The sequence below is a fragment of the Urocitellus parryii genome, chromosome 9 (genome assembly GCF_045843805.1).
Source record: "Urocitellus parryii isolate mUroPar1 chromosome 9, mUroPar1.hap1, whole genome shotgun sequence".
Lineage (NCBI taxonomy): Eukaryota > Metazoa > Chordata > Mammalia > Rodentia > Sciuridae > Urocitellus > Urocitellus parryii.
The window spans coordinates 3,262,302-3,286,204 of record NC_135539.1 but is presented as its reverse complement, the minus strand read 5'-3'; the positions used below and the strand labels follow the sequence as shown (position 1 = coordinate 3,286,204).

Genomic DNA, 23,903 nt, shown 5'->3' with positions numbered 1-23,903 from the left:
GTGCTGCGAATTGGCTTTCAGCTTGATAAATACTTTCTTATAAGGTCATAAATATTGGTGGTACCAAAGGTTAATGTAGTGTGCGATGCTGTAAAATTCGGCAGACAACCTGCTAGATCATAATGATGCATTAGCACCTTTCAGCGTGAAGCGCGGTGACTTACGGATTCTGCTTGTAAGTGGCCACTAACTCAACAAGTGCATATTTGTGTCAGTTGTTTCTGCAAACATAATTTATTAAGTGAGCACCTGGCCTTCTGTTAAATGCCAAAAATGAGAAGAAGAAAGGGAAGGAAAGAAAATGATTAGTGGGTGCTGACTATGCCTCTTAATCCCTTTTGTAAACTAGGGATACTTAAAAGAACCAACATAATTTGTTGGAGAAAAAACAAAGCAATTAATCCTTTTCATATATGAACAGTGAACTCCCTGCCTGGTTGGCAGTGTTAGAATCAGAATCGGGGGTGGGTGTGACGAATAGCTGCACCGTTAGGATGCATATGCTTTTAGAAATTAGACCTACGGATTATTTTGTTTGCGTTTTGAAGTTTGCAATCTGGCCACTTCATGTATTCCATTTTTTTTTTTTTAAATACAGGTAGAAACAGGTGTCAGAGTTCTTTGCCTTTGTTCTGAGATTGGCTGGTGTGAAGTTGAAACCTGTAACTGTGATTAACGATCGGGAAGGTTGTGTGTGTTTAGAAGCAGAGCGTAATCCTTCTTGGTAGGAGACAAAACAGAATGGATGATAGGCCAGTCCTCTGCCCGTTGGCTCTGCCGCTTTGGCGATGGAGCGGACCCAGCGTTACAGACAGACTGCACTGAGCCCGTCTCAGCTTGGCCAGCGTGGGGTACCTTGGCTGTCCTGGACTGCGGTGAGAGGAAGCGCACTCTGCAAGGCAGAAATCAGCTGGATGTGTGCATGCTCAGCAGCACAGTCTGTTCCCCTGTGCAAAATATTCTGAAGCAGGCCAAGGTGTCCAGCTCGCCTCTCTCTGGTGCACATGCTTACTTATTAGGTTTTTAAGCATTTAAACTTGACTCTGAGCTTGGGTATGTAAAGGTAAAGGAGGCCATGCTGTGCCCTCCGGATCTCATCCCAGGCTGGTGGCAGAGCCAGCGCAGAGGTCAGGTGCAGCTGGATGAGCAGGAGCCAGGGAGGCACGGAGGTCTCTTCTCCCCGCCAGCTCCTCTGCTTTACGCTCCTCTCTCCCTTTGCCCTGCAAGGCTCAAGGGGAAGGGCTGTGGTTTCTTCTGCACGTGGTACTGTCCTGTGTCCTGAGGGAGCAGCCTGGCTGCCAGCAGTGGGAAAATGGCAGTGTGACTTCACGTCACCGTCACCTGGCAGCTAGGGATGGGGCGGTTAGGAATCCAGCCTTCCCCGTGAGGATCCTGCCCGCCTCCCTGGGCTTGGAAGGTGTTGAAGAGCGTGCATTCCAGAGAGCCCAGGGCCGCAGCGGGAAGAACGCCAGCCTAGAAGGTGGCCCTAGAGACAGCCACAGGCGGCGCTGTGTCACAGGGTGGACGGGCCCCTGGAGACCTGCCACTGAGGCCCATGACTGAGGACGAGAAAGATCCCGAGGTCCCAGGGGGAGGAGTCCACACATGCAAAGGCCTCCGGTTGGGAGACCCCCAGGGGTACTTGAGGGGTGACCATCAGCACCTGCCCCCTTCCTTCATCTAACTCTTCTCCCATTCAGACCCTTGGAATTCTCAGGGCTGCAGGGATGTTGATAGACAAAGAACATTCCGGAAATGAAGTCGGTCCAGCCAAGGCTGAATTCCAAGAGCCAGGAGAACCTTCCAGAGAGTTCTGCAGCAGCAGGGCCTGCTGCTCCTCAGCAGTCCCGGTCCTTTCCTGGCTGGGTGGGGGAAGCCCCGGAGGCTGGGGGACCCTGCGCTTTCCGGAGGCCCCTGCCCATGAAGGTTCATCTGGCAAAGCAAACACCAGCTCCCAGGCTGCAGAGATGCTCTTCCAAGGCCCGGAGGGGACTATATGATCTGAGAGCACTTAGAACGCGTGTGGCAGCCCAGCCTCGGTGTCCCATTGGATGGCTCTTCCGTTTTAACGAGTAGCCTGAAGGCACTGTATAAATAAAACGGCCGAATTATTAAATTATCACTCTACAGGGCCTCTTCTATTAGTCCTAATTAAATGATGCTTTTCATGTTAACAAACAGTGCTCGGAGAGGATTCCCATTTTTAATTCCGGCCCTAATAGAAGTCAGAAGCCTTAGAAATTTCCGGGATGTGACTCACTGGCAGGCGCTCAGAGTTTTCAGGCACTGACCTGAGTTTCCAGTCTCCTATAAGCACAGTGACTGCCCCACTCCACCCCAACTCCAAAATGCACCCCCAGACTCCTGTCTTGAGCCCCAAGGGAGCAGCAGGGGTCAGGCTTACGTGGCTACCTAGAATGACTGTAAGGACAATCACCAGGTAGAAGTGGTGGCTTCAGATATGGACACTCAGAGGCACCGAGAGAGGGAAGTGGATCAGGGGGACTGCAGGGCACTGCTCTTTCCTGGAGAGACCTCCATGCCCCAGGGCGGGGGCTGCTACCAGCCGTAGACACTGGGGACACAGCAGTGACCAGGTCAGGCAGGATGTCCACCCTTGAGGTATATGGTTTGGAGGGAGACAGTCAATGCCAAGTGAATTGGTGGTGATCTCCCACTGTGACAAAGACTACAGGAGCTAAGAAGAGCCACGTGACAGACTGTCGAGACTCTGAGGAGGAGGAAAAGGTGGGAACAGGCTGGCCAGAGCCACCTGTGTGCCTTCCTTCCAAAGCCTTTCTGTGACATCGCACTGGCAGCCTGCACTAGGCCATGGTGGGATATTTACACCAGAGGAATCGGCAGGGACTTCTTTATTATTATTACCAGCTTCCTGGTGGCGGGAGGTAAGGCAGGGTTTTCTATAAAGAACACTCACCTCTGTCGTGAGCTGAGGACGAAGAACTGGGGCCACCAGAGGACAAGCCCTGGGAGGAACCCTCAGTGTGTGCAAAGGCCCTGCGTCCACATCCCCCACTCCTCCTTCCTCTCTGATGACCAGGACAGAGGTCGCTCTGTCCCCTACAGCCCTTTAAGGAGACTTTAATTCCACTATGATGTCGGCCACATCCATTGTCCCCAAACCACCATGGTGTTTTACTCCCACGTCTGCACAGCAGAGAACATCCTTATACGACTACCAGAACTTGACCTTTGGATCTTGTTCTTAGGCCATTTTTACTTTTCAGAGTCTCTTTCTTTTTCCATAGTGGAAACTTAACCCCTCATTCCCAGGCATGTGCTTATTTCTGTGTCTGGGAGGGTGTGGGGCAGTAGATGATTTCTTACCTGGTCCTGAGAATCTGTGTCTTTTCTTGGTCGAGGAGGTTTAAAAATGAAGACCAAAGCAGGATGCCCGCTGCCCACCAGGGGCTCAGGACTTCAGCCTCCGAAGGGGACCAGACCTCCAATGACCTCTCCCAGGCCTTTCCTGGAGTACCTGACCGTCTTCAGGTGGAGCCTGGAAGAGCAGCCCGCATGGACCAGGGGCCTGAGTGGCCACCAGCTCAATGTCCATGGATAGTGATGCTCTTATGGTAGAGTCTGAGCCAGACTCTAACTCACTCCTTAACATGCACCGCAGAAGCAGAAAGGAAATCCGTTGTTGGTGACCTTGTGTGATTTGTGTCTCAAGAACTTCCAGAGCCCTGTTTTTTTCTTTTTTTGCATGACCTATTTGTCATTCTCAAAATTCTCTGGCTCATCCACCCCTCCATCCTCTCATTAAGCAAGTCCGGATATTCCAGGAGGAAAAGGTGTGCTTCTCTTCCTTCCTTTTCTCATCTCCCTCCCACCTGCCTTCCCTCCCCTTTCCTTCCCATCTTCCTCTCTCTTCAATTTTTCAAAATCTACACTTTCCAAAGAACAGTATGGACGGCCTCAGAGCTTCCAGAATAATAAAACACAAGGGTCAGACACATGGGCCACGAGGTACCGCTGAGCAAGGACGCGGCAGAGCACCGCACAGCGAAGATCTGCTGTGCCTGGTGTCAGGACCCAGCCGGAAGCCAGGGCTCAGTGCAGGAGGCCGGGTGGGTCGGTCCAGCTGCAAGGACACAAGTGTATTAGTCAGAGAGGTTGGCTCTTGCACTCCACGCTGCACAACCTGTGGCCAGAAAATACCCAAAGGAAGAAAAGAAAATCACATGTGGAGCTCAGCCTCTCCACCACTGTTCTATCATGTACTTGGAGTAAGACACATATTTGCCTCTGTCGATGTCTTTGCCTCAGAAATGTGGACATGCTCCCTGTAAGGACGGGCAACTGACCTTGAACTTGGTGAACTCAGAGGAGTGGCCCAGGCACCACTAGCCACTTCCCTTCTTGCACCAAGCACCCAGCCCGGTGACTTCACCAGCCCCATGATGAAGCAGTGTCCAGGTGCCACACGTGCTTGTTTTTGTCTCTTTCTTGTCCCAAGCCAAAGGTGTGACATCAGACCTGTAATTTTGGCCTCATCATTTGGACATTCTAACCAAGCAAGCTTATTAGCCCAGACACTTAAGGAAATAGAAGTGGGAAATACTCGGTTATTAGAGAGAAAGGAGTACCATAAATCCGAGGTGTTGGAACAATTAGCATTTGCGGTAATAAAAGTCAAATTGAACACCCAGGACATGGATATTATGTTTATTATTTTGCATTTACATAGTAACGTGTGTTTATAAAATGCCTGATAATTGTTCCTGGCCATTTCTCTTGGTGTGACTCTGATAGAGGACATTCACTGTTCTTGCAGGTAGCGTAGGGGTGGGGAGCCTGCGATCCACCTCCGCCCATCTCCAGAAGCAGAGAAAGAAACACCCAGAGCTGTTGCTAACACAGAAGCCTGCTCTGCTCCTGTCTTTGCTAAAAGCCTCCCAGAGACTCTCCCATTTCCATCAGACTAAAAGCCAAAATCCTGTAAATGCAACTTGAGCTCCTCGATTGGATCCTGGGGCAGAAGAAAAGACATTAGTGGGAAGCTGGGAAAATTTGAAAGAAATCTCGTTTAGCGAGTTCAGCAGCACAACAGGAGGGTCTTAGTGTTGATAAATGCACAGGTGAGAGGCTGTTGTTAGAGCAAGCAGGCGAGGTGTGTCGGGACCCTGCTGGCTCAGAACTCCTCCCAAATCAATTCCTTTTCAAAAATATTAAGAAAATTACTGAGCGACATGGCACATGCAACTTGGGAGGCTGAGGCAGGAGGACCCTGAGTTCAAAGCCAGCCTCAGCAACTTAGTGAGGCTCTCAGCAACTTAGACCCTGTCTCAAAATAAAAAAATAAAGTGGGTTGGGGATGAGGCTCAGTAGTTAAGTACTCCTGAGTTCAGTCCCTGGTACCAAAATAATAACAATAATAAGAATTATTATTATCATTAATTATTAATAATAAGTGTACCTCACACTTCCTTCCTGCTTGACAGATGCTTGCAGAACCTACATATTAAATCCTAAATGGAAAGAAGAAAGTCACCTTGCCGTTGCTTAGAGAATGGACAGCATTGTGCTCGACACTTTGAATGATCTAGATTTTATGGAGTCTTCCCGATAGCCTAGAATTTAAGTATGATTATCACGACTGATGAGGATCAGAGAAGTCTCAAGTTTGGCCCAGTCACACAGGTTTTCAGTCATATCTGAGCCACAGTCCCCTTTCTGTTCTTTACACCATATCGCCTGCCAGGGGTACAGTTGCCCTCCTGTCATTGAACCCGGGCACAGGAGGACAGCACGACTGTCCAGTTACTTGCATAGTGTGACCTCTTTCCTGGGTGGCGACCTCCTCCAGGACCAGTGTGGGACTGGCTCCCCACATTGTCACACAGAGCTCTGGGATGCTCTCGGTGTTTCCCAATTAAAGCCAGCTGCAAACTTTGACCTTGACTCTCTCCCTTCTGGCTCTCACTTGCGTTCAGCTTCCCCATCTCTTATGGATTAAAGCTTCGCTCCCTGGACATTGCCTGCTGCGAGCAGAGGGAAGGGCTGTGGTGGGCAGGATGCTGGCCCCAGGCTCCAGGCCCGCTCTCTGTACCAGCTGCAGGGCCTCCTCGGGACCTTCGGCCACCTGGAGCTTGTTGTCCCACCGACTGCAGAGACAGAGGACAAGGGTGGTGGACAGCGGGGTGAGTGGGCGCTGCTATTTTTGTTGGAATAGAGCTGTTGAAATGAAGGGGTTGGATGGATAGTGAGTTTGCTGTGCTCTGCAGACTTCTCAGTTGGGGTTATTAAATCAGCTCAGCAATCTGAGCCGGATCTAAGCAGAACTTGGTAAATAAAGTTTAATATCCGCCAACTATTTCCATGATTTCAAGGGATTCCTCCCAAATGCCTCTGTTTAAAACAATCAACATGGTCACTGGGGCCATCATCAACACCTACCAGTTACCGAATGATTTTTAGGAGCCGGTCTGATACTACACTCTTTTTTTTTTTTGGTACCATGGATTGAACCCAGAGATGCTCTACCACTGTGCCACATCTCCAGCCCCTTTTATTCTTTTTATTTTGAGACAGGTTCTCACTAGGTTGCTCAGAGTCTTGCTGTTACTGAGGCTAGCCTCAAACTTGTGATCCTCCTGCCTTAGCCTTCCAAATTGCTGGGATCACAGGTGTGTGTCACCACGCCCGGCCTCGATACCAGGTGTGAACTCCTCGATATGATTATTATTATTAAATATGAATAATAATAAATTAAATAATAACTTAAATAATAATAATAACATTATTATTTCACTTTGCATCTACAAAGTGAATATTAAAATCCCATTTTACCGCCGAGGGACTGAAGGTTTCATGGAGGTGAGGTGATCTGCCTCACATCACACTGGAGGCCCTGTCCCGGGGTAGCCTGGTCTTTGTCACTGTAGTCGAGGTCACCATCAATACAAAGCACTGCCTTACTGCCAGAGAGGACTTTAAAGCAACTGGAAAAACAACCAGAATATGATTTGTCCAAAGACTGGCTTTTTCTAACCCCTTCTCAGCGTTTTCTTCAAGTGTGGCCCAGAACCACTTCGTCAGAATCATCCGGAGCTCCCGTTCCACACCCCTGGCTGGAGCTGGCAGCGTGCATGGGCCGGAGAGGGTCCCGAGCATGCGCTGGAGAAGGTGAGACAGTCGAGCATGCGCTGGAGAAGGTCAGACAGCCGAGCATGCGCCGGAGAGGGTCCCGAGCATGCGCTGGAGAAGGTGAGACAGCCGAGCATGCGCCACAGAGGGTCCCGAGCATGCGCTGGAGAAGGTCAGACAACCGAGCATGCGCTGGAGAAGGTCCCGAGCATGCGCTGAAGAAGGTGAGGCAACTGGCCTGAGGAGCTGGGGCCAAGGGGCTCTAGAGCCTGATGTGAGGCGTCTGCCAATCTTCATGACCCACAGACTCAAGTCCTGGCCTGTCACAAGCTATAGCTGGCTTGTCACTGAGCACGCAGTCCAGGAGAGGACACACGGATCCCTAGAATCGCTGCTGAAGAGGGAGAACAAGCCGATGAAAACCTCCGGCACACGTACTAGCAAAGGGTAGAGAGGGCCCTTGGAAGGGGTAAGTTTGGACCAGGGGTGTCCCCAGCACTCAATCCATTTGGCTGGAAAACATCCGCACCCAGCAGGCCCGAGCCCCAAAGCTGCATTTCTAGAGCAACCTGGTAACGCTGGTCTGTAATTTCTAGTGGTTTGAGAGACTGAGGCAGGAGGATGGCAAGTTGGAGGCCAGCCTCAGCAACTTAGTGAGGCTCTTTCTCAAAATGAGGGACTGCAGAGACGGAGGACTCTGTGAGCCTGCTCACACTGAAATCCCAGAGCCAGTGTCGGCTGCCTTTCTGAGAGGATGTTTGAAATCAGTCTGTGAAATACAAGTAACATAATAAGCATCTGAAAAATGTAGGTGAGATGCATCTTTCCTTACAGGCTCCTGGGCGGTTGTGCCAGATGAACTCCTCGGCTACTCTTCTCGAAAAGTTTTTTTTTTTTTCTTTTTTAAAATCAAATTAAAGTACCCGGAGTTTTATTCCATTATATTTCACCCTTCAGTGGAGAGCACTGGCTCTGAGAGGTCTGGGCTAAGAGGACAGAATTAGGAAGGCTGCCCCAGAGGACCACATGAGGAGGGCAGCTTGCAATCTCAAGGTCAATGTGAAGGACCCAGAGCACTGGGGGATCAGAGCGGGCAGTGGGCGCCTCTGCGTGGAGATCAGCTTTGTGACCCTGCTGTGGCACACAGGACAGTGCTCTCTTGGAAACCCGGGTGTGCCCAGGGCCTGGGAGGAGGCCCTGCTTGACGTCCATCAGAGAAACCACTGGAGCCACCACCCGTCCGTCCACCTGGAAGACTTGAATCTTCTTGGAAGAGGATCCAGTGCAGACAGAAAGCCAGCTCCCAAATCAGGGGGCTGTCCAGAACTGTGGGCACACGCTGGGGTAGACAGGATCTAACAGAGGGCTGGGGGCTGTTCTGGAAACAGCAGTTTGCCGCTCACAGGTGGGCATGGAGAGTAGTTAAATAATGGTTCTCTGGCGTGTGCATGTAATCCCAGCAAATTGGGAGGCCAAAGCAGGAGGATTGCAAATTCAAGGCCAGAAGGTTAGCCTCAGCAAATTAGTGAGGCCCTGTCTCAAAAATAAATAAATAAATAAAGGGCTGGGAATGTAGCTCAGTGACAGAGGACCTCTGGGTTCAATCCCCAGTACCCAGTACCAAAAAAAAAAAAAAAAAAGAGTGGATCTCCAGGACCAATGCTGCCCAGAGCCTGCTCACGCCAAGCCACCAGCCATGGTCAGCTTGCCTGGCCTTGCATCTCCCCTGTCCTTTGCCTCTCAGTCACATTGAGGGCAGGAAAGGGATGTTCTTGAAATGAATGAATTCACAGGTCCCCAAGTCCCCATCTTACAGCTGGGGCCTGTGAGGCATAGAGGGTGACATAAGGTCAAAGAGCTGGGAACCAGGGGCTCCAAGCCGGTGGTCTCAGGCTCAGCAAGGCACACTGCTGCCCACCAGCCACCCAGGGGGCTGTCCAAAGATTCCTCCTGGGTCCAAGATAGGAATGGACCACTCAGGTGGGGCCCAACAGTCTGCATTTCAACAGGCTTCCCCAGGGGACCCAGGCAGAGTCACACCTGGAGACAGGCAGGGACGCCTTGTAAATCTCTGACCCCAGGCAACCCGTCCACCTCTCAGATCTCAAAACCTGCATCTTGTTGAAGGTGACCCAGAACCCCCTACTGAGGATGCCCCCTGGTCACCCCGGTCTCTGAGCCTTTCAGACATGAGTGACTTGAGCTGAGGACCCCTTTAATAATGAATCTCACAGTGGCCACCTTGCCTTTCATAGCGTCATTCTACTGCGTGACCCAGTCTGGTTTTTTATGTAGACCATTCCAGAAAAATAGAAATTGTTGGCTGCTGGTCCACGACACTAAACCAAGGTATTTTCCAGAGCAGAGTCTCATTTGCTTCTCTTGGACTCAAGAGGGGACAGGTCTTGTCATTTCTTTTTGAGAAATAAAGAAATGGAGACTCAGAGAGGGCAGGTGACTTGGCCAAGGTCACAGAGCTTCATGTTTATCACCCAAACCTTATCGCTTCACCCTTACTGGCTTCTCAGGAGAGCCATGTACCCAGTGCCTAGACATCAGATGGCCCCAGGGCTAGTGGGTGTTTCTCCCCCTTCCTGTTAGGGGTTGGACTTCTAGAATGCCAAAGGGCAGGTTTGTGGGCTCTGCTGATGCGTGGCAGCTGGATGTGTAAATGAGTCAGACTTTCTCCATGAAGTTTTCCATACTCTCCTCTGGCTGAATTATGTATCCAAGGATCCTTGAGTCAGGAACTCACCATCTAGTCTTCTGAATTGTGAGGCTCATCATCTTCCTCACCCACAGAACTGGGGGCTCCCTAGGGGCTCAGGGTGCATCTTCTTCATCCTTATCCCTCACATCCACTGAAGGTCCTTCAGACGAGCTCTTTGCATGGTAGCTGAGTGGAACAGTGTAGACCTGGAGTAGTTGTCCTCTAAGAACGAACATGGGGAACATGGCCCACAGGCCAGGTGTAGCCCTCTGTCCATTTGTATGAATAAAGTTTTATTGGAACACAGTGGCCATCAGGGTTTGTTTGATTACACGTCATCTCTGGCTGTGTTCACATGCAAGAGAAGCAGCATGGCCCACACAGCCAAACCATTCACTCTGTGGCTATGGCATAGATGGGAGGTGTTCCAGAAAAGCTCATGGGTGAGACAATGCAAGAAGGCTTAGAGCAGAAATGACTGGATTGCAAGAGCTTTGACTCAATCAGTGGGTTGATATTCTGATAGGGATTAGCAGGATGGTAACTGAAGGTGGGTGGTGTGTGGCTGAAGGAGGTGGGCATTGAAGGCGTGGCTTTGGGGCTTGTATTTCGTATCTGGCAAGTGGAGTGTCCCTCTCTATGGTATTTTGTTATAGCAGCCGACAAAGACTGATACTGTCAAGAGACAGCCCAGTGCCTTTACTGATGTGCTCAATACCTGGCCCCTTTCCTGCTCATTCCCTCCACCCCACTCTTCCGCCAGGATGCTCTGCCTCACCTCAGGCTCAGAGCAATGGAGTTGGCCATCTATGGACTGAGACCTGCAAAACTGGGTGCCCCCCAAATCAACTTTTCCTCCTTTAAAATTGTTCTTGTCAAGTCTTTGGTCTCAGCAGTGGAAAAGCCGATGAAAACAGGCCCTTTTAGGAAAGGCTTGAGGTCCCTGTCCAGCTATGGAACATGCTAGAAAGCAGAGGCAGACGCTTCTCTTGTCGGGGGAGATCCTGTAACATTTCCATTCCCCGGTACACTCCCCCCTCCCTGTCTGCCAGAGCCATAGAAATAAACCTACTGACAAATAGGAACTGGAACTCAGGGGTAACCTGAACCGTGTCAATTTGGAGAAATTCTGTGCTTTGTGTGACAGGATTTTTTGACTGCCAGATTTATGTGGATAAATATATCAGTGTTTGCAAAGAATGATATCCACACGTCTCAGGGTACGCTGGAGAAACCCTGGAAGTTCTAGAACAAAACCCTGAGAGCCCTTGTCTCTCTGACTAAAGCATTTATACAAAGAAAGGAATCATTAGTCAGGAAACCCAGGGCCGTTCATGGAGATCCGTCCTATCTGAAATTCATCGCCCCTTTTCTGCAAGCGAATTGTGCTTTCAGCAGTTTTCTTCGGCCTGGAAAATTAACATAATGTATAGGATTGCCATTTGGTTAATTTAAATCTTGCATAATACATTAGAGGACAAAAAAAAATCTTTGAGCTAGGCGGAATTGAGAATTCAGTATGAAGTATCAACAATTTTTCTTTTTAAATTGATGTTTGAATTGGCCTGGGTTACCGAGGGGGTCAGGGGAGTAAAGACACCCGGGAGGTTCCAGGAGAGGACTGCGGGCTGCCGAGAGCAACTCCTGCAGAAGGGGAGGCTGCGCGGCTTTTAGCTGGACACTGCCGATCCGGAGGACCAGAGGGCCATCTTCAGGATGCACCCAAGCAGAAGACCCTGTGCCACTCCTACGGGGACTTACAAAGGCAAGGTGTGGCCACATCATCAGAAGCAGCAGGGTGGGAAAGAACTGTCTTGGAGCGTCCATGGGGGCACACTACCACCTGCTCCCTGAGGTCCCTCCAGCTCTTGAAAGAAGCTGGGATTGGAGGAAGGGCCAGGAGTCCCGATGCTGGAGGAGGGGACCCTCACCCAAAAGCAAAACTGGGAGCACCCACCACTGGCAGCAGCCTTGACGACGTGGGACCCTGGTTGGCAGTGGGGTGACACGGAGTGGCTGGTCACCACCCAGAGTGACCCAAGCATGCTGGCTCCCCCACACCCACTCAGGCCCCCAGGGACATGAGCCCCAGCACATGAGAGAGGAAGCTGGAGGCATCGGCCTCATTAGAAGCTCTGCCTCCTCCGTCCCCAGAGAGGCCAGGGCCAAGAGGAGGACGAGGAAGGGCCCAGAAGTGGGTCTCAAAGGTCCTGCCAAGTACCAAAAGGTTGGAGCACAGACGAGAAACACCCTCTGCCCCCTACAGGTCCATGGACCACAGGCCATGGTCAGAGGCAGGGCCTGATATCTAGTCAGTGCTCCATAAAGGTATTTTGCCTGATGGAATCAATAAGGAGCTGAATTCCGGCTGAGTGGCACCCTTGTCTGTCTTCAGGACAAACGTGCATCTTTGCTCCCAGGGGACTGTGGGTCCTCTTTGGATGGCACTGCTGTCCCTTCCAATCCAGGTGTGGGAGCCTGGCCCCCACTATGGTGGTGTTTGGAGATGGGAACATTGGAGGTCATCAAGTTCACATGAAGTCACGAGGGTGGAGCCCCTTGAGAGTGAATTAGTGTCCTTATAAGAAGAGGGAGTTGTTCTCTGTCCAACCTGTGAAGACACAGCAAGAAGACCTGCAGGCCAGGATGAAAACCTTCACGGTTGGACTTTCTGCCTCCCAAACTGTGAGAAATAAATGTGTGTTGTAAAAGCAAATTATCTATGGTATTTTGTTTTAGCAGCTGACGAAGACTGATACTGTCACCTTGACAGCCCATTGCCTCTACTGATGTGCTCAACACCTGGCCCCTTTCCTGCTCATCCTGTGTTTGCAAAGAATGGAAAATGGCAGAGGAACTTGGCCTCAGCCCTTCGCAGCCCTCCAGCCCTTCCTTCTGAGGAATTCCGTCATTTGAGCAGAGCATTGCATTTATTCCGGTTAAGGGAAATGTGATGTATTTCTTAAATCTGTGTCACCTGGCTGTGGAATCAGCCCTGCTGAGCTGGGAATGAGGCATTAGCTACAACCAAAGCCCTGAGATTAACTTATTTGTTTGCCTACAGAGCTAAAATGAAAAGGCAGAAAGCGGAGACTGCACAAGCCCCATTTTGAAGTAGGATTGTGAGAAAGCCTGAGTCGTGGGTCTTAATTCATGTTTCTCCAGGCTTACCGTCATTATTTTTTTTTAACAGAAAACAACTTTGCACAATCTTGCTGCTTTTTAAATGAAGAGAGTGCACTATTGTCTAATGCGGGGTGAGCCGTTGATTTGGTATGCATAATTTTCTAGTTCCTGTTCTTGGGTTCTTTGTACACATTCAATATGGTTACAGTTTTGCTTAGAACATATATATTTTCTCCCAGAACTTTTCTCGATTGCTTTTTTATCAGGTTTACAAATCAAATCAAATAGGTATATTGCAGAGCTCTGTGATATTATTTTCCGAGCTTATAGTACAATGTATTGAATTATGCTTGCCCATGCCCTGTCCTCGCTCCTCTCCGCAGATTGAGAGAGAGGGAGCGTGGACTCTGTAAATTCACTCGGCGCCCGGCATTACTGGCTAAATCAAGACCGCTATTCAGGCTGTGAGAAGAGACAGAGCAAGTGTTCGTTACACAAATCAATTTGGTCCAAAGTACATCGCAGTGGGTACTCAACCATTGCTCAAATAATATTGTCAACTTAATCAAATCATGCCTCGGAGACACTCACGAGCTTCTCTTTCTGAGAAGTAACTTGATTGGTGGAGGAGGGAGAAGCAGCTGGCTATTCAAAAGTACACTTTTTATTTATCAATGTGAAGGGTTTTGTGAGTGGAGGGGAGGGAGCCCGTGGGAGACAGAGGATGCTGCATATTCAACAGGCCGGCGGTGGGGAGGTCAGGCCGCGTCGGAACCCTGTCCTGGCCACTGGGTTTCTACCCTGAATTGGGGGTGCTTGCAGGGAGGGAAGAGACAACCTGACTATCAGGCGTCCTGGCAGGATCCAGTAATGACCCACTGAGTGCCAGCGTGCCAGGTAAAGGGATTCAAAAATGCATTCAAGCCAAGCGTGGTGGCCCAGGCCTCCAATTCCAGGGACTCCAGAGGATGAGGCAGGAAGGAAGTTTTCAAGTTCAAGGCCAGCCTGGGCAACTTAGCCAGATCCCGCCTCAAAATCAAACACCAAAAAAGGTCTGGGGATGTGGCTCAGAGCTGGAGCGCTCCTGGATTCACTCCCCAGTACTGCAAAATAAATAGACACAAAGCACTCGATAGGATGGTTATCTTTGGGGTGTGCGTTTCCTGTGAGGACAGAGGGCTAATGTGATTGGGGAGGGCTGCACGGGCTCTGGAGCCTGGCGGGGTGTGCGGGCAGCCTGGCTGTCTGCCTCTCCCTTGGCTGGCTGAGCTGGCGACTTGTGCTCAGGGCTCAGCCCTCTGGTTCAGCCCAGGCCTGCAGCACAGGGGGTAGAACCGCAGCGAGCTTCACCCCGTGGGTGTGCCTGGCCTTTGTCCTTCAAGCCTGAGCCTCCAGAGCATCTTCACCTGCACCTCCAGAGGCTGTGGAGGGGTGGGGAGTGTTCCACTTCCTAAGTTCTTCCTGCTATCTCCTGGCTGTGTGCCTTTGGATAGGGCACGTGACCTCTCTGAGCTTCCGTGTTCCCATCATCCTGGTGATTCAGTGGGACAAGGCACAAAAACCTCCTAAAGAGACACGCAGCTGTCAGTGGACTTCACACAGTGTTCTCTTCAGTCCTCTGAGACCCTTTAGCTGGTCCTCACTCTGCTCCTCAGTGACTGTTACAGTTTAGAGATGAGGTGTCCCCCAATCGCTTATGTGTGAGATAATGAGAGAGGTTCAGAGGGGACATGATGGGGTGATGAGAACCATGACCCATTCAGTGGATTAATCCCTTGAGAGGGATTAACTGAAGGTGGGTGGGGTGTGGCTGGAGGAGGCGGGTCACAGGAGCGTGCCTTTGGGACCTGTATTTGTCCCTGGTGAGCAGAACACTCTCTCTGCCTGTTGCCGTGTCCTGAGCTGCTTCCTTCCACGCGTCGTCTGCCATGTTGGTAGGCTTCTCCTCGAGCCCAGAGTGTGGACCTCAGTCTGTGGACTGAGACCTCTAAACCATGAGCCAGAATCCCTTTGTTCTTGTCATATATCCTCCCTTGGTCCTCCCTTGAAGCCCCATCCTCCACGCTCGCACCTGCCCACCATTCTCTGTGGCTCTTAAACCAGTGCCATCCCGTGGAATTTTCTGGAATGATGGAAAGATTCTATCTGGTGTTTTGTTACGAAGAGCACACTGGTTTTCTGTTGCTGCAGGAACAGATCACCTCAAAGCCAGTGCCTCAAACGGCACCAGCGTGTTACGTTTCCTTCTGGGTGTCTGTAGCTCACACGCGGGTTTCAGCGGGCGCGATGGCATTGCTTTCCCTGGACTCTTGACAGGATCTGTTCCCGAGCCTTTTCTGAGGCCCTTGTCCTTTGGCTCGGGACCCCTCTTCCATCAGCAGAGGAGGAGGAGGGGCCTGCACCATAACCACTGCCTCTCTTCTTCTCTTCCCCTTCAGGGGACCCTGAGAAGGACCCTGGGATTCTGCTGGGCCATAGGGCAGTCCCCGCAATCTCTGTTTCATACTCAGGTTTTTAGCAACTCGGATTCCACCGGCATCCTCCACGTTCTTTTGTCATGTGCGGTTCTGGGTTCCAGGGGGAGGACAAGGGGCCCTCGTGTCTGTCACCTGTGGAGCACTGGCATGTGCTCACCTGGAGTCTGACTTGATCTGACTCCACCTTAAGTGCAAGCTCGGATCCTTGGCTCAGCTCCTAGGAGCTCTGAAGTATGTTTGGGAAAGCTGGGGTGTTCCCGTGTCAGGTTTTGAAGCCTTAGATCAAGGATGAAAACTCATGGTCCACATGGAGATCAGGAGCCGTGAGTGGAGCAGACGCGAGGCGTCAGACAGCGCCGAGCGAGACGGGGCCAGATGTCCTACGTTGGGGACGCGCTGAAAAATGGTTTTGATAAGTTGGGTTAAAAAATATTCCTGCCGGATAATGGGGTGCATTCCTCTAATCCCAGCAATGTGGGAGGCTGAGACAGGAGACTCACATGTTCAAGGACCACCCTGACAAATCAGTGAGACCTGCCTCAAAATAAAAAGGTGTTGGGGACGTAGCTCAGGGTAGAGCATATGCCATATTATACCATATTCCATATATGTCTGTATAATACGACATATGTGTAAGGATATGTATATATAATATATAGGTATATTTACATATATATACATATATGTACAATACAATATGATGTCTATATAATATATGTAATATATGATATATGTTTCATATGCAATATATTATTGTATGTGCAATATACTATGCATATACAATATTATGTATTATATTGTATTATATATTATATAATTGGTTATTATTATACATACATGTATAATATATATAATTGGTTCTATTCCCAGTTGAATTAGTTTAATTCCCAGTAATGAAATGAATTATACATGTGATATATATATACATAATTACATATGATTTTTATAGAATTATATATAAATACATATGTACACATATATGTATATGAAGATTATCTACATACACACACTCATCGCTATATCTATGCATCTATCTATACATGTATCTCGAATATACATGTGAGTATTTATATAGGTGTGTGTGTAAATGTACGTATATATTTATATACACCAGTACACATACACATGTATATAGACACTAAATATATAAAGATTGATTTTGGAATTTTTTTTACTTTTAAAAGTATGGCTTCTAGGAACTCTCAAGTTACATCTATCACTGACACTCTGTGGGCCAGAGCCAGCCTCCATGGCTGTCACCCAGCCTCCTTGACATCTGACTGAGCCAGGTTATGAACACACATATATTTTTAATTCGCACAGTTCACATCTTCTTTCTAAGGCCAATCCTCCCTCCCCTCTGCTCAGGGCTTCCACAAGATCTCTCGGACCTCCCTGCATTCTGACAACTTCACTGTGTACTCCTGGGTCTGCACCTCCCACATCTTCCTCATCCAACCCCAGGATGACTTGCCTCCAGCCCCCGGGGACCAGAGGCAACGAGCCCTGGGCTGAAATCCCATGTCCCCGCTTGCAGCAGAGGGGTCTGGAGGCTCAGGGGGTAGCAGTAAGTGATGGGACGGGGTTTAGGCTCGACGCCCTGCCATAAATATCCCTTACCTGTACTTCTACCCCCGACGGGGTCCTCAGCAGAGATGACACCCAGTGGGACTCCACAGGGTCTGCTTAGCTCAGAGGGAGGACTCGGGGGGGAGGAGCAGAATCCAAAAGGCACATATTCCTACCCAACTCTGCGTATTCTCTCCACAGTCATCCCTGGATTGGTCGATATCAAAATCCAATTTCACTAGGATTAGCCGTGGGTTGCTCAGAGCTATTCATTGAATTAGGAGCGATTATAGCAGAGGGAGCCCCGCGGGTCTTTATTAAGGTCTTTGGGAAGCACTAAGTGATCTTCAGGAGATGAAAGTACCAGTGGTGTTTTCTTAACATTTATAACCTGCGCTGATACCTGGGGAGTTTGTTTATTAAGGAAAACTCTGCGGCAAACACCCTCCTCCTATTAGGGCCTTCACCTGGGGCCAGAGCCAGGGCGCCGTTGTGGTCCTGAGGGGCTTATTCCAGGGCCTCTGCCAAGTTCTGCCCATGAGGCCGCCTCCTGGGGCTAAAGGACCTCCCGTCCACTTGGCGTCATGGAGGCGTCCATGGATCTCAGACTTGGACACATTCACGGGCCTGAGAAGCACAGAGCAGAAGCCGGGGGTTAATCGTGCTGCTAATAATCACCATGATTTGATAATGCCACATCTGTATGCATGGGACCTAGCCAGTCACAGAGATCCTGAGGCCATTATCCCAGGACAGGTACCTACTAACTGCTTAATGAACCCACAGAGTAGGGCCTGGAGTGTGGACGGCCCATCCCGAGGCCAATGGAGGGCTTTGCCACCTCGCTGAGAGCCGCCATTGAGTCCAGGGCCAAGTGCCCCCTCCGCTCAGGGTCTCATTAAAGTGTCCTCTGTTGACACAGGGGAGCCTGGGCCAGCCCTGAACGGGGCAGTCTCCCTCCTTTTGGACCTGGTATGAAGTTGACTTTTTCGAGGACCTTGTGCTCCTAGAGGTGGTAAAAACACCGTCCCTGGTGCCAAGTACACAGTGGCGTTTTTGTTTGACAGGGGACTGCAGTGAATTGAATGGTGGCCTTTAAGAAACACGTCCACGTTCTGACCTCGGTGAACTGTGAATACACGTGACCTTATTTGGGAGAAGAAGTCTTTGCAGATGTAATTAAGTTAAGGATCTCTAGGTCATCCTGGATTTAGGAGAGGCTCTAAAACCAGTGACCGGTGTCCTTATAAGAAGAGAAAACAGAAGCGGAGTTGAGTGAGAGACACAGGGAAGATGGCCACATGTGGGTAGAAGTGGACAGCAGGGATGTGTGGCCCAGAGCAAGGAATGCCTGAGGACCTCAGAAGCCAGAAGAGGTGAGGGAGTACCCCTGTGGAGCCTCTGGGAGGAGTGGGACCCTCCTGGCCCTCTGACTTCAGATTTCTGGCCTCCACAATGTGACAGAAGAAAGTTCTGTTACTTTAAGCCACTGAAGTTGTCATCAAAGAAACTCACCTTGCATTCCATGTTAGTCAGCTCTGTGCACTGTGACAGAACACCTGAGGTATTCAACTTTTAAAGAAGAAAGGTTTATTTTGGTTCCTGGCTTCAGAGTCTCAGTCCACAGTCCCTTGGCCCTGTTGCTCTGGGCACATGGCAGCGTAGCACACTGCAGCAGGAGGGTGTGGTGGCAGAGGCCTGTTCCCCTCGTGGCATTTGAGATGCAGAGAGAGGAAGGACCTGTGTCCCAATATTCCCTTCAACGACATGCCCACAGCGACCTCACTTCTTCCCGTGAGGCAACACCTCCCACATGTGCCACAAGCTAGTGACCAAGCCTGTGGCCCATGGGCCTGTAGAGGACATCCAGATCCCAACCGTATGATATGGCCAATATCCCTCCGCAATACAGGAGGAATTACTTTAAACACAGGTATTCCTATGTCACAATATGTGGGTATCTGTATAAATGCATATGCTACAAAATGATTAATTGAGCGTTGTGTGTTTTTATCAAAGGAAACAACGCAAAGATTTCTCCGAAGTCCTGTTTGACTAGAGATGATTAATTTTAATTTTCACATGAGCGGCATAATGCTATTAATCATTTAATATGTTTAATCATAATCTCTGTAATTCCTAATTAGGTTTATTAAACTGAAACATCCAGCAGTTGTGCACGAATCCAAATCTAAGTCCCCTTCTCGTGATGGGAAGGAGCTCGTTTTGGTTTTGCCTTCAACTGTCAGCTTCTCTGGGGCTGGAAAAGTTGGCCTGGATGTTCGGGGGGTCTCCAGGGCAGCTTTTGCCCACTTAGAGTCCTGTGCTGGGGGCTCTAGCCCCTTAAGCCCCTGGAAAGTGATGGTGTCATGACTCAAGGTCACCTCTGTGCCTTGAGTGTGGGAGCAAGCCTCAGAACTCCAGCGAGGGACTGGCTCCTGCTCTGTCTGGGTCTTGGAGCTGCCTGCTGCTCTGATGAGCACCTGTGGTGGCCGGGGTGCTCACTCGCTCTGCCAGTCGGTCCCTGTGTAGGCAGCCACTAAACAGGACATTTACCCTTCGTGTCACTGCTGGTCACTCCTGCTAGGGTCATTGAGCTGCTGGGAAATTCAGACGCTTGCTCTGTGCACAGGGTCTCTGGAGAGCCAACCCCCAGCCTCCTTGACCTCCTGTCCTTCACATGTGCCCCCTGTAACTAGTGACGTTAAGGTCCTCCTGGGCCTCTGCATCCTAAGCATCATTTCACATCTCTGTGTTTTGCAGGCTTCTTGCTCTCTTGTCCGGCTTCAGTCCCCTTACGCCTTAGTCATCTCCCACTTCAAACCACCTCCAGCATCGTTGTGCCTTTGGATCTCTGGCTGGGCTATGTCCCTGCCCTAAGGTCACCCAACCCTAAGGTCACCCAGCCCTGTGTGATTCACTCTCACCCAGCACCCAGCCACCTGTGTTGATAATTGTCTTTTTCTGCCTTTCTCTTGCACTCACCTGGGAACTGCATGGGACGGAGAACTGACTTACGTGGTCAGCCCATAGCAGTTGCTCATTAAAGGTGTGTCGAGTGAGCCAATGAGGACCTTTCCCCTGTGTTTCCCACGGGAGCTTTCCCCCTCTCTTGACGTTCCTGAAATCATCGTCACTCCATACAGCGGAGCACTCCGCACGCATCATCATATGCCATGGCCAAGAGCACCCCCGAGCTGGCACAAAGCCATGCGGGGGGCGCAGGCTCATTATCTGTCATGCTCTGGTTAGGAGACTCAGGCCATCCTTCTTCCTGTCCCTGTCACGGCACAGGCGGAACGACTTCCTCATTGTTGTCATCCTGGTGTTGCCTTGAACATCCGAGAAGTCACCTGGGTGGACGGTCGATACCAGTGCCCCTCAGAAGAAGGGCTTTTTGAGCCCGCAGGAGGTCTTGACTTTAAGATGCAATTCGGGGTACGTTTGGAAAGAGAATGCAAATGAAATTGTCCAGTAAATACCAGGGTTGATGAGAACGTCGCTAATGAAGCCCGTGTGATTTGGATGTTTCTTTTACATCCCACTCTGTAAGATTGTCTCCTTTGCTAAGTCTCCATTATTTTACACCTGGCTGCCTGCATTGATGGTTTTGTCTCAGTTATATGCTTCTAAATGGCTTATAAATAGGTGAGGATGATTCCTTGCTCATAAATTCGATGGGCTTTGGCATAGACTCTCCATCTTAGTTTTAAAGAAGTGGGTTATCTGATGTCGGTGGCACCGACTGCCCCCTCTAGGCAGCGTAAGCGAATTGCAGAGAAAGTACCTAAAAATGAAGTCTATCTGAAAGGGCACCAGCTCAGTAATACCGCATAACTGTGTCTTATTCCCAGTTCCAGCCTATGCAAGGATTTCAGTGTACCCTCATGTTATCCAGGCTTAATGTTTTTCAGGCAAGGGTGGGGGTGGGGTGTAATGCATTACACTCGTAACCTTAGGTCAAATGTGCCAGTGTAGCCTGGCAGAACTTTCTGCAGAGATGGAAGTCCTCTATCTGTATCTTCATTGTCCAGGAGGGAACCACTAGCTACATGTGGCTGATGAGGACTTCAAATGCAGCCAGTGCAGGCAAACACATTTTGCACTTTATTTAAATTCACTTAAATTTAAAAGGCAAATGTGGTCAACAGTGGAAGATAGCACAGGTCTGTGTACAACTAAGAAACTAAATTTGACCCTTAAAAACAGATCATCAGCTGATTCCTTGTGCTGCAGAATGTTGAGTGGCATTTCCAAATTTGGGGCATTTCTTAGTATTTTATCAGTGCACCTTAGCGATTAGGAAGGTATATCTTAAGACTCGGAGCCACACTGGTTAAGGAATAGCGATAACCTTTAATGAAGACCTCGGCACTGCCCCAGCCCCTCCACCCCCTCCCTTCCTTAATTTTCTCCACTATCTCCACATCTCCTCTTTCCAACTCTACATTTGTTAATGGGTTTTGTTCTCTTTCTCCCACAAAAAATCATGCTCCACGAGGGCAAGGATTTTTCTCTGCATTTCTCTCTGCCGAATTCCAGATCCCAGTGGATGCTCAAAAAACACAGGTGGAGGGACATCTGAGCACTTCCTTCTCTTGTTCTTTTTCTGCCATTTTGTCTAATGTGAAGGGGGTGGGGAGGCGCATCTGGGACAGAGCATCTGGGTCCACTCAAGAGACTCTGCTTTCCTCTTGTCCCTTTAGCAGACAGACGACGCAGCACCACCGGACGGCCAGCCCCAGACGCAGCCTTCTGAAAACACAGAAAACAAGTCTCAGCCCAAGCGCCTGCATGTCTCCAATATCCCCTTCCGGTTCCGGGACCCAGACCTCCGGCAAATGTTTGGTGTAAGTACTGCTCTCTCCTCCAGCGCCCCCAGAGCTCGCTGCCTCCCGTGAGTTCTGTCTGCGCCCAGTACTAAGGTGACGTATGTCCCCGGGGTGGGCGAGGCGTGTTAGAGGCCGTCTGCTGCTGGAACTCGGTGCTCAGGACCCCTCTAGGGTTGCAGCGGATCTGTTCTGCTTAGGCTCACTGTGTTTCTATTTTGCCAAATGGTTTTCCAAAAAGTAACTTGAATATCAAATGGAAAATAACCTGTAGATCACCCACTGTTGACACAAGCCCATTGACGATCCCAAGCTCAGTGGCCTGGGACCTCAGGTCATAGCTAAAAGAAACATGGGCCATCATCATGGTCCTGCGTGCTATTGAGGTGGCCAGCTTCTCTGGAAAGGTGACTCGGGACACGTTTCTGCGTTTCCCCGCTCTTTCCCAGGCACTGATCATTTAAGTTTGGGGACACAGCTGCAGTAGGATGACTCCTTCTGCTTAAAGCTTAGTTTAAAACAAACAAACAAACAACAAGAACAATGACAATCCTCCACCCCCCCCCCCAGGTATAATACGTTTGATTTGATTCTTGCACTTGGCATCAGGGACAAGGACTCAGAGTTGTTGACAAAGGACAGCCTTACCTAAGCACCCTGGTGAAACAGAACCGGTCAGAAGCCACCACCCACCCTGAGAAAATAAACGATAGTTTTGCTCGCTCATAGGTCGTCTTGACACTGATTCTTTTTCTGGAAGATATCTGAACGCTCCACTTTGGGAAAGGATGAGTTTTCCATCTCTTTGGTCTGAGCTCCATCAAAGGACAAAGCCATGAGAGGACTTGGGTAGTGTTTGTTTTTTGCAGATGTAGTCAGTGCCTTTGTCCACAATGTCTCAGCGATGGTAGTGAGGGCCTGTGGATTCGATGAAAAGAACTACATCCTTAACATTTGATTTCCAGCAAAAGTGGGCTGCTTCTAAGAGTAGGTGGATGCATGCAAACGTTACGGAAGGAATCAGAAGCTACTCGGTGCAATGCCTTGTTCTGAGCAGAGTTGGTGTTGTTCTCTACATGAAAAGGGGAGCTCTGGGTCCTCACTCAAGTGCTCTGTGATTTGGGGCTGAGCTTGCACCTTTTATTTCTTTAACACACATGATGCTTATCAAGTATGCATTTGACACAAAAGCAGTGCAGGCATCCTAATATTTAAGATACCCAGGCTCGAATCCTGACATTTCGGAGGAAAAGGTCAACTTCTGCACTTTTATCTCTCTCATTTGGTAATAACCTTGAGTTAAGCCCTCTAACTCTTGCAGAACAGAGATACCCTCGGGCACTTTCAGGTCAAAGATGACTTTGAAAAGTGCAGAGCATTCAAAGTTAGAGTCGAGGTTAAGTGTGTGCAAAGCAGTGAGACGGGTTTTGAATGATGGACAGTCAGAGGAATTATATTCTCTTTGCAATGTCAGGTTAGGAAGATGTCTTGCTGTTCAGCCTATCCTCCCTCATCAAGTGACACTCTGATGTGGGCTTTGAACTCGAGCCCCTTAACGACCATCCTGACACTCTCCTGGTGTCCTGTGCTGTGGCACACCCCCATTTCCACCCTTTAGGGCGTTTTCCCTCCCTGGTCTTGAAATTTACCCGAGTCTACATTACGAAGTCAGAGCGGTATTCAAAACATTCACACCTAGAAATCACAGAGAGGGGATCCTGCTTACATTAATGTCTGAACTTCTCTGTTCTTATAGAGGCAGGGCAGATGTCTAGGAAAAGAAACTTGCCAAAATGTCACAATGTCTGTTATCAAACCTTGATCAAAATCTACTGGTGTCAGAGCAACTATTTTTTTAAGTCAACATTCAAGTAATAACAAGATGTCGATTCGGCAAGAGGATAAAAACACTTAGGATCTATCAATTAAGAAAATGCAGTGTACATTTCATTAACACGGAAATTAATTCTGGGCATCACATACAGCATCTGTGTCCATTTTAAAAAGTATGTGAGGGTTTTTTTTTTTTGTGGGTCTCAACTATAAAAATTACTGGGGACATCTGGATTCCTGGGCCCCTTG

General features: G+C 49.5%; 1 protein-coding gene across 12 annotated transcripts in view; it reads left to right on the top strand.

Moving 5' to 3' along the window:
• The window catches only part of Rbfox1 (RNA binding fox-1 homolog 1), a 300,651-nt gene that overhangs the window by 169,223 nt on the left and 107,525 nt on the right, over positions 1 to 23,903 (top strand). For all 12 annotated transcript variants that reach the window (XM_026385686.2, XM_026385676.2, XM_026385682.2 and 9 more), the window contains exon 3: positions 21,699 to 21,842. In XM_026385686.2, the coding sequence (XP_026241471.1) occupies positions 21,699 to 21,842 (144 nt within the window). The remainder of the gene's footprint in view (positions 1 to 21,698; positions 21,843 to 23,903) is intronic.